Consider the following 16,703-nt stretch of genomic DNA (forward strand, 5'->3'; position numbering starts at 1 on the left):
TCCATTTCGCAAAGGAAAGAAGGATAAGAGCAACGAAAAGCTTCTCTAAACGTCCTTCAGCATACAAAATACCAATGGCAAAGCATTATCGAACAATACCTTATCCTTTTAGTATAATGGCATCAAATAGCACCGACGACATGTTCACGAAGAAAAGAAAGGCTGAGGAACGAAAACTCATCGAGGAGATCCGTTACAACATTCATGTATCAGACTGGCCTCAACGTTTCCAGCTGAAGAAGAAATTGAGAAGAAAATCCGTAAATTTCTAAAAGTTATTGTGATGCTAATTCGCTCCAATAATCTTTCTGATATGTTCACTAAAACCCGGGGTAAAAGACCTCAACACTTCGCAAGGGTAGAGGCAACGCTCTACAAGTGTCGCATAGAGAAGGTTCACCAAGTGGCCAATATTACGATGGAAAGGATCAGCGCCGCTGCCCAAGGATTGTCCCTGGTGTACGATCTGTACGAACTCCCTGTGATGGCCGACAATAAATTGGCAACCTCGAGATACGACTTTTTCAAGGATACGGGAGACGGAGTCACCTTGGAACCTAGCTTTACCGCCGACTTCATTCGCAGAAAAATCGAATTTATCGAGGAATTTCGGAGACAGGTGGAGACCGAAATCAGCGGAGCTGAGCTTCAAGAGCAAAGAGAGAACCACGTCAACGCCTTCGTTCAGGCTAAAGACGAAATCGAGCATCTCAAGCGTCAATTCAAACAATAATACACAGAAATCAAGGGACATACCCGTAGCCTGAGCGAGAGCATTCATAGCATCAAGGAAGTCCTTAGCCGTGATTTCAAGCAATGTTTCGCCGAAATCAATAAACGGATTACTAATCAGAGCGAAAACATCAATTGCATGCGGGAAGATCTACACCGCGAGTTCGGGCAATGTTATAAGGAAATAAAGGAACAGATTCGTGACCAAAGCGACGACATTCACAGCATGAAGGGAAACATCGAACTGATCAAAAGTTCGCTTGAAAAATTGCTGGCAACTCCTACCTGTAACGCACCGATAGCAGATCAAGACCAAACTATGCCGAAGGAAGTGGCACTGGAAAGGACAAAATTCAAAGACTGGACACAGGACCCTAATTCGGAAAATCAAGATCCTGTAAGACAAAGGAATGTCGGAGAGGAGGAAGTCGAAGAAGACCTCTTGGATGTATATGACGAGTACGAAAGTAGAGAGCAGAAGGATGCATGCGAAAAAGCTTCAACCTATACCAACGAAAGCATTCGACAAAAAAGGGAGCATGCAGAGAAGGAGCGGAGAGAACAATTAGATGAACGAAGAGGCAGGATCGAGGAGTTCCTCAGATACAATAGGGACGTACCAGAAAGGGAGATTCGACGGCTCATCTACATGAAATAGGAAGAGAGTTTCCTAACATGCTCATTCTGTTTGGCCAAGGGAGAGCATTACTCAGACAACTGTCCAGAGTATGCAACTGTGGACACGAGATCGAGAAGAGTACGCTGTGTCTTATGTCTCGACAGCCGTCATGACACAGACCATTGCTGGAGCAAGGGCAAGGCATGCATGTATTGCGGCAGTACGCACCACAACAAGGCCTTGTGTTCCTTGCCAGAAACGATAAATAGGCGTCGTAAGGAACTGGAAGGGGTGAGAGAAAAGCTGCAGACGCTCAAGGACCACCAAAAGGATCAACCAGGGCTCTTGACACCACAACCCCGGGGGGAGTGTCACAAACGGGACCATAGATCATAAAAATAAAGAAGTAAAGAAAATATGTTAACTCTCGGTGGGAATGCTCAAACAAGGAGCATTTGAATAACAGGCAATCAATGGGAGTTGTACTCTCGCGCAACTGGCGCATCTGGTGGGCAAAAACTACTCGTGCACAATCAGATTGTGAGAGCAACACTGTGCCGACAGCAGACAAAGAACTTGGACCGTATATAAACAATCCAATAGTGTTTATTGCACAGAGCATAGTGGAGCACTGGCCCAAGCATCTCCTAATTTCTTGCCTCCTTCTCATGTGTGTGTGCGCATATTTTTACCTCCTTTTTTTTATGCATTGTGCACTTCTGTTCGCGCATTGCTCGTTTGTAATTTAACGTGCTTTATGTAACGTGCCTTATTTGATAGTTCGCTGTACATTATATAGTTCGCTGTACATTATATTGTACGTGATCTATAAAGTTTAATTATCCAAGTTTGGGGCTAAAACACGTGGCATATTCCAAACAACAGAACCACCGTCATCTCACTTTCCTCACTGCGCGTGTGGGCAGAGCGTTTAGCACCTATTGAGATCCACTCCAGCGATTTTTTATTTCATCTATTGTTGGTTCTTCTCAAAATGTGACCAGCCAATCTATGCTCTGCTTTCGACATTATTCTTATATATGTCGTAAAGACGGGAAATTTTACTTAAACGCAGCGCACCACGGCAATAGAACATATCCTACGGCCTCATGCATATGTCGCCACCAGAAAGAAAGAAAAAGAAGAGGAGGAGGGAGCGGGTGGGTACGTCATAGAGAGTCAGCATCAATAAGCTGAAAAATAAAGTGATACTGCTTGTCTGCGAATAGCGAATCACCGAAATGCTCTCCTCCGTATGTCCACTCCTCTATATGTTACACTCACCATGCTTGCCAAATGATTTCCCGTCTGAAATTGGAAACGAGGATAGACATAGCTGTTTAAACAGCAGTTAACAGTTTATGTAACCTAGATACGTGACCGTAACCTCAATTTTGTCAGTATGATGACGTTCATGTCAGTCCATGTTGACACGTCATCCAGTGTGAATTGCTGTAGAAAAAATAATAATATAGGTGTAAAATTGAGACCGAATATTCTCCAAACACTGATCCTTTTAGGAAAGAGTAACTAAGCCTTTCTTTTATAATTCATCTTCTTTAAGAAGAGAACAAAAAAAAACATTGTTGGCAGAAGAAAAGGCAGTGGAAAAGTTATGTCAAAGTGGAGCATCGTGCAATTGGCTAGTGACTTCACATATGACGCTTTCACATCTTGATCGACGAGCGTTAATAATACTGCATTCGTTTCTACGCCGTACAACGCTTTCTCATAGTCGATGAAGATTAACACAAAAACAGTTAGTATTCCAGGTAAATCTCTATGGCACTCGACAAGCTCCGGATTTGGTCCCTGCAGGTGAAACACTGACGGAACATAGCTTATTTTTGAGGTTAGACTTTATCCAATGTCCTTGATGTGTGCATGATTATTGTCTTCATTAACCCTTCGTCTAAGAAATTCACCAAGTATATTGGACGATAGTTTTGAAGGTCCCTTCGGCCAACTAGAGGTGGTAACAGTTTTCGGGGTATTCTGCCGATCTGGGATCCTCTTCTCTGGAAGAAAGGACGCCGCGATAGAATCAGAAGAAGCGGATGGCCACAAGCCCAAGGGAAGTCTGTTGACATAAGATCAGTCAACAATTCAAAACTCAACCCAAGTTTTTTCGTGCGGCTCTGAGGCACGTTCAGCACAAGCTCGTAATCGCCCTTGAGTATGCAACCGTCGCATACGACTTCTTTCCTCCGCTGCCGATACCAAATGTTCTTTTCCATTTTGTGGCAGTTGTTTTGCGGTCAAAAGAGACAGTGATCAGAACCACCACAAAAGGATGGTTGTACCGAGTCGTCGAGCAGACACCACCACCGGTTGGTGAGTATGTGGTATCTCCGCATGGGCATTGGACGATTCCTATGTCCACCGACAATGATCTTCCTTCATGAAAAGTGATTACCTATGACAAGGGTTTGTGACAGACCGAATGATTGTCATTTTTATTCCGACCCCCTATTCCGAATTTTCCAATCCTGTATTCCTCTTCTGTGTCCCTTTCTAGTTTTACTCTTGAAGTCTTCGACAACGGATCTGTAGAAGAACTTCTCGTTGCTGATGACTTCTTCGAGGTTCTCATGAAACACATCTAAATCGGATTCATCAGCTGCTGATTTTGGTAATTAGCAGTTGATGATACTAATAGGTTTTAAGCACAGAGAACAGAGGCGAAAAATGGCAAATGGAGGTGAGAGCTTCTCGTGAGAATCGAGGAGATGAACGAGAGGTAGAAGCACAATAAAACCAACTCCACCTACATTTCGCAGCAAAGCCTTTTCTCGACGGATGCCGAGTGTGTCCTCATTGGTCCGTCCCTCCTTTTACTCTTGGCCTCTTGTAGAGAAATCACACGGTGATACGCCTTATAGCAACGAGAAAAGCATGTAGATCATGTGCATGTGAGTAAACGGCTCTAGCGTTTTAAGAACAACGTCTGAGACAGTCTCAATGGCGAATCACGTAGTGTCGCTTTGGTCCAGAATTAACAGCATCCTGAGCAACCTGAGATTTGTTCGCCTGTAATCAGTCCCCATACCGTCCGATCCTTGAGACTGACAGAGCCCAGCGTGCAGGATACTGAGCAAGTGTGTACTGTGGAGTGGCGAGTAGACCTTCCCACACACTAAGTTGCTAGGGTGAACTTAGTTTCAACACGTGTCATCGCCAAATTGTATGGATCAACAAGCCACCTTGCGACATTTGCCAGAACGGTGGTGAATCTTAATAGTTGTTTACTCAGAGTTATCTCTGCCAATATGAGGCAAAAAAGATTATGGGGAACTATTATGGAATAACTTCTTCTCGTGACTCTCTTTGATTTGCTTCCGCTGGCGCACGTAATACCTCCGTATATACCGATCACGTTCAAATTGGAATCGGATAGTGGGTTTTCCTCTAGCGATGGGCTCTAGGGATGACTCCGTGAACAAATCTGAGCATAGAGTTGACTATCTTGCTGTTCTTTGCTTTCTATTTCGGAAGACCCAAACGTGCAGTGCAAGCAAGCCTACGATAGGCGGGTCTGCGAGACTCAGCCAGAGTAGTGGACACACCACCTGCGAACCTGAAGCAACAGCTAGTCCGCAATCGTGCCTATGACAGACTTTGTGAGAGACCTAACTGCATCATTTGTCCGAATGGGAGGCAGAGTGATTGGGTGGTATCGGGAGTTATCTATCTAATCACCTGTCAGGATATCTGGGGCTGAGTACATTGGCGAAACAGAAAGACCACTATGTACCCGCGTCAAAGGGCACCTGGACGGACTCGTAAAATCAAAAACATCAACCCCTTTAAGTGCTCATCGCAGAAAGTGTCATGACAACACCCCTTACAAGGTAACTGTCACGATCTCAGCATGCGAATCAGACGTTCTGGCACGAAAAACATTGGGAGCATTTTATATCACGGCTAAAAGTCCAATCCTGAATCATAAAGAAGAATGCATCGCTGTGACCAACGAGCTGGCGCAAAAACAAGACTTTTGCGGGTTTTGACCTACGCAGTCAGAGGCGGGCGCATCGTTACTACTAGTACTACTACAATTCTAACAAATGGTGGTCCGCTAACAACACGATTTGGTGGCTATCAAGATGAGCGCTATAGTGGTTCGCTTTTCTGACTTTGCCTTTGAATAATCTGTTTGCTAAGTCATATCTTGTGGAATGACAAGGGGTTTGAGAGAGTAGATTACACGTGCCTTTTATTTTTCCAGGCTATGAAGAAGGCCACGACGCCGAAACGTTAGCCAGAATAAAGATCAACAACAATCTTGGTTCTGCTCAAAAAGTAGTACACAGCATAGATATATCCGAGCGCTCTAATTATGCGTGTTTTGGGAGTGACTGTGATGAGCGACATGATTTTAAGGCTAAACAGAAGGAAGCATGCGATTTGGGGAGAAAACAAGAGCAATGAGGTTGCGGCGATGACGACCGAAAATATTCGGCTCCGCCCCTCGGAAAAGGTGACGCTAAAGGCATCTTCATTCCGCCTTAAAAGAAACAACTCAAAGTTCTAGTCTAGATTCAACACTGAAGTTTAGAGAATCTGTAGTCTTTCCTAAGGAAATGAAGTTGATTGTAAATGTGATGTGTTTTGACGACGATGGTTGATCACGTTGGCGTTTGGGTTCATCGGGAAGAAAACGCAAAATAATGAGACGGCTAGTACTATGTTAAAGTTTCTTGCTGTAAAAAAAGTGTGCCTCAGTTATGAGCACTTGCCATATGTAGTACCTTTGCAATATTTCTTCAATCGAGCGGGCCATTGCGAAGCCAATTATTATCAATGAACACCAACATCTTATGTTTACAATTATTTTGAAAAGATCATAGGAAATTAGTGTTGAAGATTCAGAAAGCGTTGTGGAAGTTACCTGTGCACACTGTAGATCAGACATCTTGCTTTTGTGACACCAAATGTTCAACATCCAATTTTTGTTTCCAGATCTCTTAGAATAGTGCTTCTTTCCCTCTGAAAAAAAAAGTCCAGCAAAAATAAGATGAAGCGTATATCTGCTCAGAGCCCAAAAATATATGATGCGGATCTATGAAGTATGCATTTACTCTACCGACTGAGTAGTGTTTTTATCACCTGTTCTAAAAATTCATTTGGAAGAAAGCAAGCAAAGAAAAATGAATTTTTTTTGTTTAAGGAAGAGCGCTGTGTGCAGCAAATTTGAACGAATAAAATGAGCCAACGTTACCAAATGTAAACTACGCATTAGTCTAGACCCCCATCTCAAAGGTAGCATCCACAGGAAAATACTTTTCTTATCTTGCTTATTCTTTTTGTGGTAGCAAGAGATCCACATTTCCTTAAAGGCATCACTCCACGAATCTGAGGTGGTACGGATTCCAGGTGGAGTATTCGTATACGGGATAGTAAATTATGAAGAGGGGAGTGATTCTGTCCATTTTCTCCTAACTGCAGTAAAAAAACGGCCCGGGAGATACGGCTTCGGGCGTTCTGGCGCACTACTTTCTACAAGGAGTTCGACTGGAGCGCGCCAGCCTTGTGCTGCGCCGCATCTTCCGGGCCGTTTTTACGGCAATTAGGGAGAAATGGGCGGAATCACCCTCCTCTCCATAATCTACTACACCTTATAAGAATACTCCACCTGAGATCTGCACCACCTCAGATTCGTGGGGTGATGCCTTTAGGCATACGTGGAATTACTCTATAGTTTCTGTATAATGTGGCAGCAAAGTCTTGTTCATTCTCGCCCCATCCAAATCTCTGGCCATTCGTTCTATTCCCTCTGTTGTAATATGACCATTATTCTGCTAAATGCGAACCACTCGTGCATTATTGCATTGTAGCACGATCGTATAAGCTGCAATACATTCTACTCTAGCTTTATCTCGATATTTCTACTCTTTTGACTTTATTGTTAGTTCTTCTTCTGTTGTTACTGATTACTGGTGGTAATTAAGTAATCTTCAAATCTGTCTAGTAAAGTACTTTCTTCTTATTTTGTTTCTATTCGCTATTTTTGCTTAAGCCTAACTTTTCTGTTCGATTTTGTTTAGCATCTCGTTCTACTTGCTTTTTTGTTGTTTTTGTTTTCTTTCATTGTTTAGTTGTATGTACTTTATTTTACTTGTTTTGTTTTCTTTCTTGATTTGACTTATTTCTTTAACTGTTATTTTCCTGGTGCTCTGTTTTACTTCTTATATTTAGCTACGTTTTCGTTTACATATCAGTTATAGCTTATTCATTTAGGTTTTTTTCATTTTGCTCCTTTCTTTGCTATTTCCACATCCATACCTCTTGTTTTCTAGCCATATGGATAGAATTTGCGGTGTGTTTGCTTCGTAATGCACCTTGTGAGGCATCTATTCTTTTTTTTTTTGGCCAAATTCTTCATTAGAATTGCTCCCAACTATGACCTATCGCTCGGTATCTTGTCAACAGCTTTAGGACAACAAACATTCTCCAGAACTGTGGACAAGTTATCGCACAATTCCCACCAAACGTTATCTTCCACTCTAGTCGAGACATTTATCTTAGAAGAGGACAACAACTAAACGCAAATATTCAAATCCAAAAATGTATGAGGTGTTGAATGATAACAAAACTTGACTTCAACCTCAAGTCATAGTCCCAATTTCTTCCCACTTCCCTTTTGTTCATTCTTCTCATAGTCAAAAGAACAAACTCGGTTTTAAGACTGCCTGCAGTTAAAGGGCACGGCTTCCACTCATTTCCTCCCAAAGATGTAAGATACTATTAGTGTGGACCAATTTGTAAATCGTTTGTAGAACTTGCTGCATTTCACAAAGGCTCCATCATGCGGACACACATGCTTTCTTTGAACGTTGAACTTGCGAAGAGAACGTACAAAAGCGCTAAACATTATTTCAACATACATCAAGTCTGATTTCTCACAACAAAAATTGTACCTTTATGCGAGAAACGCCAAAGAGGCACAGGTTGAGCTGAAATAAAAGAAAAGTAAAAGTACTAGATCTTCCATGCGCGAGCAATAGTGTTCACCAAAAATAGCCACGATCTTCGCGAGGAACCGATTTCAAACGGAATCAGAGCAGACTGAGAAGGCGCCACAGTGATTATCAGCTAATAACGGGTCGGTATAGATTTGCCCGCCGCATTTCGTCAGAAGCGCCCAGTTCAATATCATGTATCTACGACGGAAAACCTTACGAAAACGGAAACGTTGTTTATCCTATCAGCTGTAAATTTAAAAGCTGCTTCTTCTCCATATTTAATTACTAGCGGTACCTGGAGAAGACATGTAGGAGAAGAGAGATCACGAATTTTATCGTAGATGCTGCATTCAGGGTAGAACTTCGCCAACACTTCTGTGATGGGATAACTAACTTTTTTATGCAATATAGAACGAATAAAATACAGAAGAAATCATTTTCATGTTCATTCTACCAGAAAACAAAACGATGTGATTAGGAAAAGAATGTTTCATTGTAATTTTGTAGAAATCGCTCTATACAGTTGAGATGTCTGCTCCATGGAAAATGAAGAGGATTCGTAATCGATTAAGAAAAGCAATTTTCGAAAGTTTTTTATAAGCGTGCTTTCGAAATTCAAAAGCAGTACTGATTTATGTTCGCAGTTTTAGTGTTTAAATAGAACAAGTTGGTGGAATTGTCAGCTCAGTCACGGTGTTTATTTGGTGAGTTTTGATTTCACAGACATTGGTCCGTGCTTACTCTTTGGCACATTCATCTTGTTGCATTCTCAACATCAAAGATATTACGAGAAATCAGAAAAAAACCCTTCTAGATAAGCTTGATGCCACATTTTGTTGTGGGAATTATTTAATCTGCCGTCTTGAAATGGAAGGTTGAAAAGGATGACGGGAAGGATTAGCGCTCTTTCTCCCGTTTCTCTCCTGGATTAAGAAACGCTGTAACCTCACTAATTCGGGCATGCCAAACATTACATTATCTGCTCACATTTTTGGCTATTATTAGGATTTCTCTCATATCGTCCAACAACTCATGATGAGAAAGCCTACTGAAGCGAAGTTAGTCATCATATGGCTAAAATTGTCCCTAACTTGCACCTGAAATCGAAAACAATGAAAAGTGTTTGAAGGTCAATTTTTGAGGTTAGGACTTCTCTCCGAAAGAACAGGGACAGGACAGAAACGTAATTTACAGGTGTCACGGTGAAAGCGCGCAACTCCATGGTGAAATTCAAGAAATTCAAGGGAGGAAGTAATTTTACTGGACGTGGTTTTAAATGTAATACGAAGTGATGGCTCTGGAATGATCCTGGTATCTCAAATTTCTCCTTTGCATTGAGCGGAAGTGAAAGGGATTTCCGCTTTTTTGCCATGATAATTGTAAACTTCACTATTAGCGGAATGATCCCAACATCGAAAATTTACCCGAACGCTACCTTCAACAACTAGCTGGAGGAGTTGTGTCTAGGATCCAGTTGAAGTAGCTACTCCGGTATTTCACTTTATTGTTTCGTTTTGAAGTGAAATTGATCCTCCTTTCAGACGATGGAAAGAATCATCTATTAATGTGCAGCAACGGAAAACTGTTCCTACATTGAGTATGGAAGCATTTCGAACGGAAAATCTGTTTGCATTCATGGTTAAGAAGAATATGGTTTCTCTCTTGCATTTGATTCGCTAAACGACAGTAAGAAAATTGGAGACCAGCGGGACAGCGAACCTTTTTTTGTTGCACAATTTTTTTTGTTTCTTCAGCAAAAATGAACTCTTGAAGAACCGGATTTAATGCAATCCAATGCCTGGGGAGGATGAATGGGCTGTTTGTGGATTATAAGATTAATGGAAACTCCTAAGATATCTAGAGATTCTCTATTTCAACGTGATGGTGGTGTAACCCTTATTGAACATTTAGACAAAAAAAAAGAAGGTTTCGGAGGAGTTTGTGCGTCCTCTACGCAGAAATATAGAAATCTCGAAGATTTAGAGAGCGTTGGATTAAATAACATAGCGTCAGTAAGTTCTCAGAAGAAATTATAGCTACCAATCATTAATGTACAAAACACCAGACACCAGACTCAGCAACTACCGTGTGTTTATTCATGCAAGCTATTAAATGAAAAAGCACGTACGTAACTCAATAACTCAATTATGCACCATATTTGTGATGACTGCAGTAATTCTCAGAACCTGCTGAGTGCCTGTAGCTGGTATGTTTTATTAGACTGTTCTGGAATGACATTCGTGCTTACGCATGAGTTGCTTCAGCCAATTTTTTCTCCGACACGACATATGGAATGTTTATGCGGTTACATACCGTCAAAGGCCTTATGCACTCCCATTTTCCATCATCGCTCCGAAAAATTCCCGCATACAGTTGTGACCCAGGGACAAAATGTATATAGTTTTCTTTCACGAGTTCAAAATCGGTTGTAAATGTTGTGGATGCACATGAACTACGAAAAAAGCGTGAAACAAAGTTCAATTGCGATATTTATAAAGGATAATAAAGTTAGATCTGTAATAGACAAAGAAAGAAAGAAAGAAAGAGGATGTTCTCATTGTTCTTTTTTGTTTATTTCAAAACACTCATGGGTGTGCCACAAACAGGAACAACAAAAAACAAAGCTCACTAGAATCTAAAATACCTTTATGGAACAAAGTTCCTCCTTTGTTCATTCGTGTGGTTGTCTTGTCTGTGTGTGTGTGTTTTTTTTGCACAGTCGTTAGTTTATCCTTCTACTACAGATGAGGGGAAATCCCCAAATCTCGATCTCGATGACGCTATAGTAGAAAAACGGTTACCACGATTTGGGCCACGTTAACCTAGAAGGAACAAATGCTCCAAAGAACTCTGGACGAACGGGCTCAGGGAACCTCCAATGTAAGGGTCACGAATTTTTGTTGTCCTTGGACGACTTGACTAAGAGAGAACTTATCAAAATAGCGTGAAAAGGTAGAATCAGCTAGCCAGAATCATGAAACAATTTTTAAAAAATTAAAACTAAGCTAAAGACATGATCACTCTAAAGATTCGCGTGATCGCTGTTAGAGAAGTTATCCGCTGGTTTCTAAAACTATAAAACTTTGGACCACACTCATCTGGAATCGTAAGGAAATTTAACTTGGATAGCCTATTTTTCGAGTTTTTCAGTTTTTTTTCATATGCGTCACTGCAACGGTAGCTTCCTCACCTGGTCTCTTTAGCAAAAATCTAATATAAAGATGGAGATAACGTATTTCTCCACTGCAAATGGGAGAAATGAACGAACTTCAAAGCCTTTGAATCTTCTACATCTCGAGAAAGAATTGAACATTGGGTTTCTCCAAAAGTCATCATCCCTCGCAGATTTCAACACTTTGTGCAGCAGAGAAATTCATTTGGCACGTACAAGCTAAACATCGAACAGAGAAAATACTGGTACTGAGACTGAAGAAATACTAATACAGAAGAAGATGTGTCCTTGTTTGTTAGCAGGGAATACTCTCAGTAATATATCGAGAGTTACAGATGCCTATATTACATTATTTTCTAAATGGATTTCAGGAACTAGGAAGAGTTTGTTAAAAGTAGACGTGAGATGTGAAACAGCTGAGTAACCGACAGCTTCATTTGTTTCTATGGAAACACTTACTAAAATGCTTCACTGAAAGCTTCAAGGAAAGGACAGTCTGCAAAATAAATTCTGAATCAAAATTGAAGCTTAGAACCTGAGCATCCAATAAGCTCGACTAACTCGATGACAGAAATGCACTAGCTAGTTGTGTATCTCCAAGTCTCAATCACACTGATGCGCATGATCGTGATGTAAATAGAATGCAGTCTCAGCTGATCTTCTTTAAAATTCTTTGGTGGGACTTATTACGTTACTATTCAAAATACCACTTAAACCTTGTTTAACAGAATCACCTAGCATATAAAGCGTGAAAACATAAACTGTCCTCCCGACGCGAAATTCAATGAACCCTTAGAGATCAGGAGGACATCAAAGTTTGGTTAATGAACTAACCCATTGCAGAGGCCTGTTGAGGGAGTCCCTGACGGCCACTTTTCCACCGTGCATTGCGCTGGGGAAATTTCGAGTTAGAGTGTATCATAAAATTTTTGGTCAATATCTATAATGTCGATAATTTTGCGAAGACACTTTAGCGACATACCGTTTGCTGCAAAAATGCAAAAAAAAAAGTGAAATCAATCACAGCTGCAGGATATTGTCTGCGGACTACGCAGATTCATTGTCAGCATTGCTGATCATCCCTAGGAGCCATCTTCCAAACTAATTCTATATGATACAAAAAGAGAAACCTAATCACTGCTTGATGCAATGTTCACTGTCCTGCTTACCTTGTCTCGCTCCTCATCACCACTCACTACAGCACTGCTGAACATATCTATCTATAATTTATGTATTTCACAAATTTTATTAGTTGTTCTATTCAATTTTTAATTTCAAGTTCCAGTCAACAACGCATTGAATTCATCACAAAAGGTTGTTGTTGTTATTGTTGTCCTCAGCGAATTCCGTAGGTTCATGGGCACTTACGCCCAGAGTTTGCGTCCTCTGCGATACAGCTGTCATATAAAGGCGCATCTAGACCACGTTGAGCCAAATTCCTCCACCAGGTTGTCGTAATCGTTCCACACAGCTATCACGCAACCACCTACTTTCTTCTCATCAACATCGCCGTATTAGATGGTGTAAATGGTGTGAATGTCGATTCTGATGTTGGGTCGGGTCAAGCAGTTCATCTTTCAGGTTATGGGCTTCGGCGATTTGCGACGGACGACGGCTCCTTTTTGCAATGGATTTGCGGAGATCAGATCCACGTACAATTCTGTACGTGTCAAGTTATGATTTCAAACAAGAAAAGCGTCTGAGAGGGAAGTTGCGTCGTCAACTGCAGCAAGACCGCAATAACGAGTGGACATTAAAAGCGATGGAGTTTCAAAAGGCGTGGGAGGACAAGAACCCGCAAAAAAGCGTATACTTTGCTAAAGCAGTATAGCGCGAGGATAAAAAAATGTTCTCCAGTCCTCAACACTGCCAATGGAGTGGCTGTCGGTAAAGCAACCCTTCCAATTTGAAGAGATCACTTCAAGACCTTGCTGAACTGGCAAGTCCCGTCAGCTCCTAAACTCGAGCACGTTCGTAGACCGACATACCGACATACTGAGCGGTTAACCTGGCAACCACCGACCAGAACCGAATCCCAGTAGAAGTCGTGAGTCACTTTCTGTAACCCTGTTCTCGATGTTGCACTTATTCTATCCGGGTTCCGGAGAACAGTCGTCTTTGTTTTACAATTGGCAAAGTTCCGACGGGCGTAGCTGACTCGCCTCTGCTGCTTCAGCCAGTACTGCTGCTCTTCTCTCTTCGAGGTCTTCTCTGATCGCCTGTCCGCAAAGCATCGAGGGCTCGGACGTGAGTTCTTATTTGCATGCAGCTCGTGCATCTCCCCGCTCACGAACTCGCTCTAGGGTTTCCGGAGACATGCGCTTTTTGGTAGTTCTAAAACTCTTCGTTTTCCACGTCTTCGTGAAGATGTTCTAGCAGAATTTGTGGTCGATGTTATCCATGACAGTATCTTCCCGAAAGCCGACAAGCAAAGCGAAGAGCTCCAAGTCAGTGATGGTTCGAGAAGTTCGTTTTGAAGGTTTTGCCTGATGGATGTCGCTGTTGTGCCAAAGCTATATACGAGATCGACTCATCGCCTTCTCCTCCAAAAATTTTCTTTCACATGGAGGAAATGGAAAATCGTGAAGTTCAAGAAGCGAAGTTCCAGAACCATCATCGACTAGAACCTCTTCGATTCGCATCTTGGCTTTTGTGAAGATACCGTCATGGACAACATTTTACTGAAGATGATGTGGTCAATTTCATTGTGGTACCCTCCATGAAGTGACTCCCACCGGTTCGCAACAATAATGATTCTCGTGGTGATCGAACCCTCGACCGTTTGTTATCACTTTCAAGAGAAAATATATGTCGTCAAATACGCGTTGAGAGCTTCCTCATCTATATGTGCACGTATGTACGGGCAAGGTCATGTGTAGCGCAGCCGGTGAGAGGTTCTGTCTGCAAGATCGATTGGGGGTTCGAATCCGCCTTAGCATCCACCAAACCTTTCATCCCTCTGGGTTCATACATTGGTACCGGACTTTCCTGGAAGGATAAAAACACTGACTTGACACATCGGGTAGCCCCCGCAAGTCAGGCTGGTTACCTGTTCGCAAACCTCGAACGATTCTGAATTGAAGTGAACCTGGTGGCGCAATCCAGGCGCAGACACCAGGCACTTTATCCTTTATATGTACCGACACACTTCTAATCTCAGCAGTGAACTATTTGTGGCGTCTATATTATCTTATATATTTTCGTTTTACTTGTTGCACTCTATATTAATATTTATAGTATTATTCATTGATATTTATACTCTGCTATTTTATTTTAATTATTAAGCGTAAAGCACAAAGCGCAGCCTCAGCTTTCAACTTATATGTGCGCATCTGGATTGAGACCTATAATTTTTGCAGTGAGCTATCTGTGGCGCCTATATTATAATATATTTTTATTTTACATACAGCACCATATATTAACATTCATATAGTACATATTGGGGCCGCGTATACAAGTCTGATTGCTACCTGCTCGTGGTGGCCCTGCTTGAACTAAACGCAATCAGGTATTCCGCTGTACGCATTGGGAACGTACGAGCTATATAACCTGCACTGCTATATGGCAAAAGCTTTCCATACATTGCAAAAAAGTGATGTCATCCAGCACAATACCAGAGCCGATACCCTTAAAGGTCGAATACCTGAGGGAAACATGGAATCCTTGGCGACAAACAACCGTTTCGTTGCTCTGAACAGCCGATGGCTGTCAAGCGAACTCCAACAAGCCGCCCTATCCAGACTTCTGCGATATCTGCATGCACCGTTTGCTGCACTGCAGAAAACACGCATCAGCGACCGCGCTCTCATCAGTATCGACAATTACACCATCTACTGCGGCGATGCTGATGAAGGGAAAGTAGGAGGCTGCTCAATGTTTGTTAGGAACGATTATAACAACCTGGTGGAGGAGTTTGGATCAAAGTCGTCAAGATGCGCCTTTGTACGATTGCAAGGTCACAAAGGACTCAAACTCTGGATCTTAAGTGCTCACGCACCTACGGAGATCGCAGAGGACCACAACAAGGACGCGTTTTATGATGAACTCAATACGTTGATGTCCAAAATACCAAGCCAGCAGGTGGTCATTGTCGGAATCGACGCAAATGCGAAGATGGGACTCGAACAGCAATCCGATGTGCTTGGAAAATGGTTCTATGCCATCGAACAGACATCGGACAACTTAAATCGTCTGATAGGCCTTTGCGAGCAGACAAATCTCATCACTGAATCCACGTTTAAGAGGAATCATCGACGCCATCAGCTTACATGGCGAGGCACAACCCCATTAACGCCAAAAGAGCAGCGAAAGCGGAAGATGCCGACTCTTAAGCTTTAACTCGGTTACTTGCTGACAAAGAACATCCCTTTGTCAAATATCCAAAAATCTAGAGCTGTCTGGAACGTCGCATTCGATTTCGACCACCGCCCAGTTCTTCTCAGCTTTATGGTACGGTTTCAGAAAAGGTATCGAAGAGCTCAACATCAGCCGAAGCTCGACTTGGCAGGTCTGAAAAACGAGGAATGCAGAAAAAAGTTCCGCCAACAAGTGTCGATCAATATTGGTTTATGGACCAGGAAAAGTGTGCACGACGCTGACTCTTTCACTAAATGCATTCAAAACGCTGCAAAGAAGACGCTCTCGGTTTTAGTGCCGAGAAGTTCGCCTTCGCATCTGTGGAGACAATATTCACGTACAATTCTGTATGTGTTGCCCGCACTACTGGTGACTTCAGCTAGGAGAAGCGTCTGAGAAAGAGGTTGCGTCGTCAGCTGAAACGTGATCGTGAGAACGAGTAGACATCAAGAGCGAAGGAGTTTGAGAGAAGGCGTGGGAGGACAAGAACCCGAGAAAAACCTATACTCTGCTAAGGCAGTATAGCGGAAAGATGAAGAGGTGTTCGCCTCTCCTGAATACAGCCAACGGAACAGCTGTCGAGGAGGCAACCTTGCCTATCTGGAGGGAGGACTTTAACACTTTGCTGAACCGACAAGCGCCGTCAGTCACTGAACTAGTGCACGCCCAAAGACAGGCATACAACACAGTCAGCACAACACAGCACAACACGAAGAGCCACCGACGGAGTCGGAGGTTCTAATATGTACTCAAAAGTCGAAAAATGGAAACTCAGGCGGAGACGACGGAATTAGTTCAGACATGTGAAAATTATTTCCTCCTTCTAGAATTCTAGAATTCGTGAGATGACAAAGATCAT

At 42.3% G+C, this 16,703-nt stretch overlaps 5 protein-coding genes across 6 annotated transcripts; 4 read left to right on the top strand and 1 right to left on the bottom strand.

Annotated features, from left to right (window-relative positions):
- Positions 1 to 313: 313 nt before the first annotated feature.
- On the top strand, positions 314 to 733 carry RB195_024640 (uncharacterized protein; the record flags this gene model as incomplete). Of its 2 annotated transcripts, none has more annotated exons than XM_064212489.1 (1): positions 314 to 733. In XM_064212489.1, one exon carries the CDS (start codon positions 314 to 316, stop codon positions 731 to 733), a length of 420 nt encoding a protein of 139 aa, XP_064068369.1. The 2 variants fall into 2 exon arrangements, with proteins under 2 accessions (XP_064068369.1, XP_064068370.1); XM_064212488.1 differs by having other exon boundaries at positions 419 to 733.
- Positions 734 to 871: 138 nt separating this feature from the next.
- On the top strand, positions 872 to 1,390 carry RB195_024641 (uncharacterized protein; the record flags this gene model as incomplete). Its single annotated transcript, XM_064212490.1, has 1 exon — positions 872 to 1,390. The coding sequence occupies one exon, from the start codon at positions 872 to 874 to the stop codon at positions 1,388 to 1,390; it is 519 nt and encodes a 172-aa protein (XP_064068371.1).
- Positions 1,391 to 1,460: 70 nt separating this feature from the next.
- On the top strand, positions 1,461 to 9,996 carry RB195_024642 (uncharacterized protein; the record flags this gene model as incomplete). The annotated part of the gene is made up of 3 exons (XM_064212491.1): positions 1,461 to 1,571; positions 3,124 to 3,203; positions 9,858 to 9,996. 3 exons carry the CDS (start codon positions 1,461 to 1,463, stop codon positions 9,994 to 9,996), a joined length of 330 nt encoding a protein of 109 aa, XP_064068372.1.
- A 3,407-nt stretch (positions 9,997 to 13,403) lies between these two features.
- RB195_024643 (uncharacterized protein) lies at positions 13,404 to 13,766 on the bottom strand (the record flags this gene model as incomplete). Its single annotated transcript, XM_064212492.1, has 1 exon — positions 13,404 to 13,766. The coding sequence occupies one exon, from the start codon at positions 13,764 to 13,766 to the stop codon at positions 13,404 to 13,406; it is 363 nt and encodes a 120-aa protein (XP_064068373.1).
- A 1,283-nt stretch (positions 13,767 to 15,049) lies between these two features.
- RB195_024644 (uncharacterized protein) lies at positions 15,050 to 15,826 on the top strand (the record flags this gene model as incomplete). The annotated part of the gene is made up of 1 exon (XM_064212493.1): positions 15,050 to 15,826. The coding sequence occupies one exon, from the start codon at positions 15,050 to 15,052 to the stop codon at positions 15,824 to 15,826; it is 777 nt and encodes a 258-aa protein (XP_064068374.1).
- Between the last annotated feature and the right edge of the window lie 877 nt (positions 15,827 to 16,703).

Source organism: Necator americanus, chromosome X (genome assembly GCF_031761385.1).
Source record: "Necator americanus strain Aroian chromosome X, whole genome shotgun sequence".
Classification (NCBI taxonomy): Eukaryota; Metazoa; Nematoda; class Chromadorea; order Rhabditida; family Ancylostomatidae; genus Necator; species Necator americanus.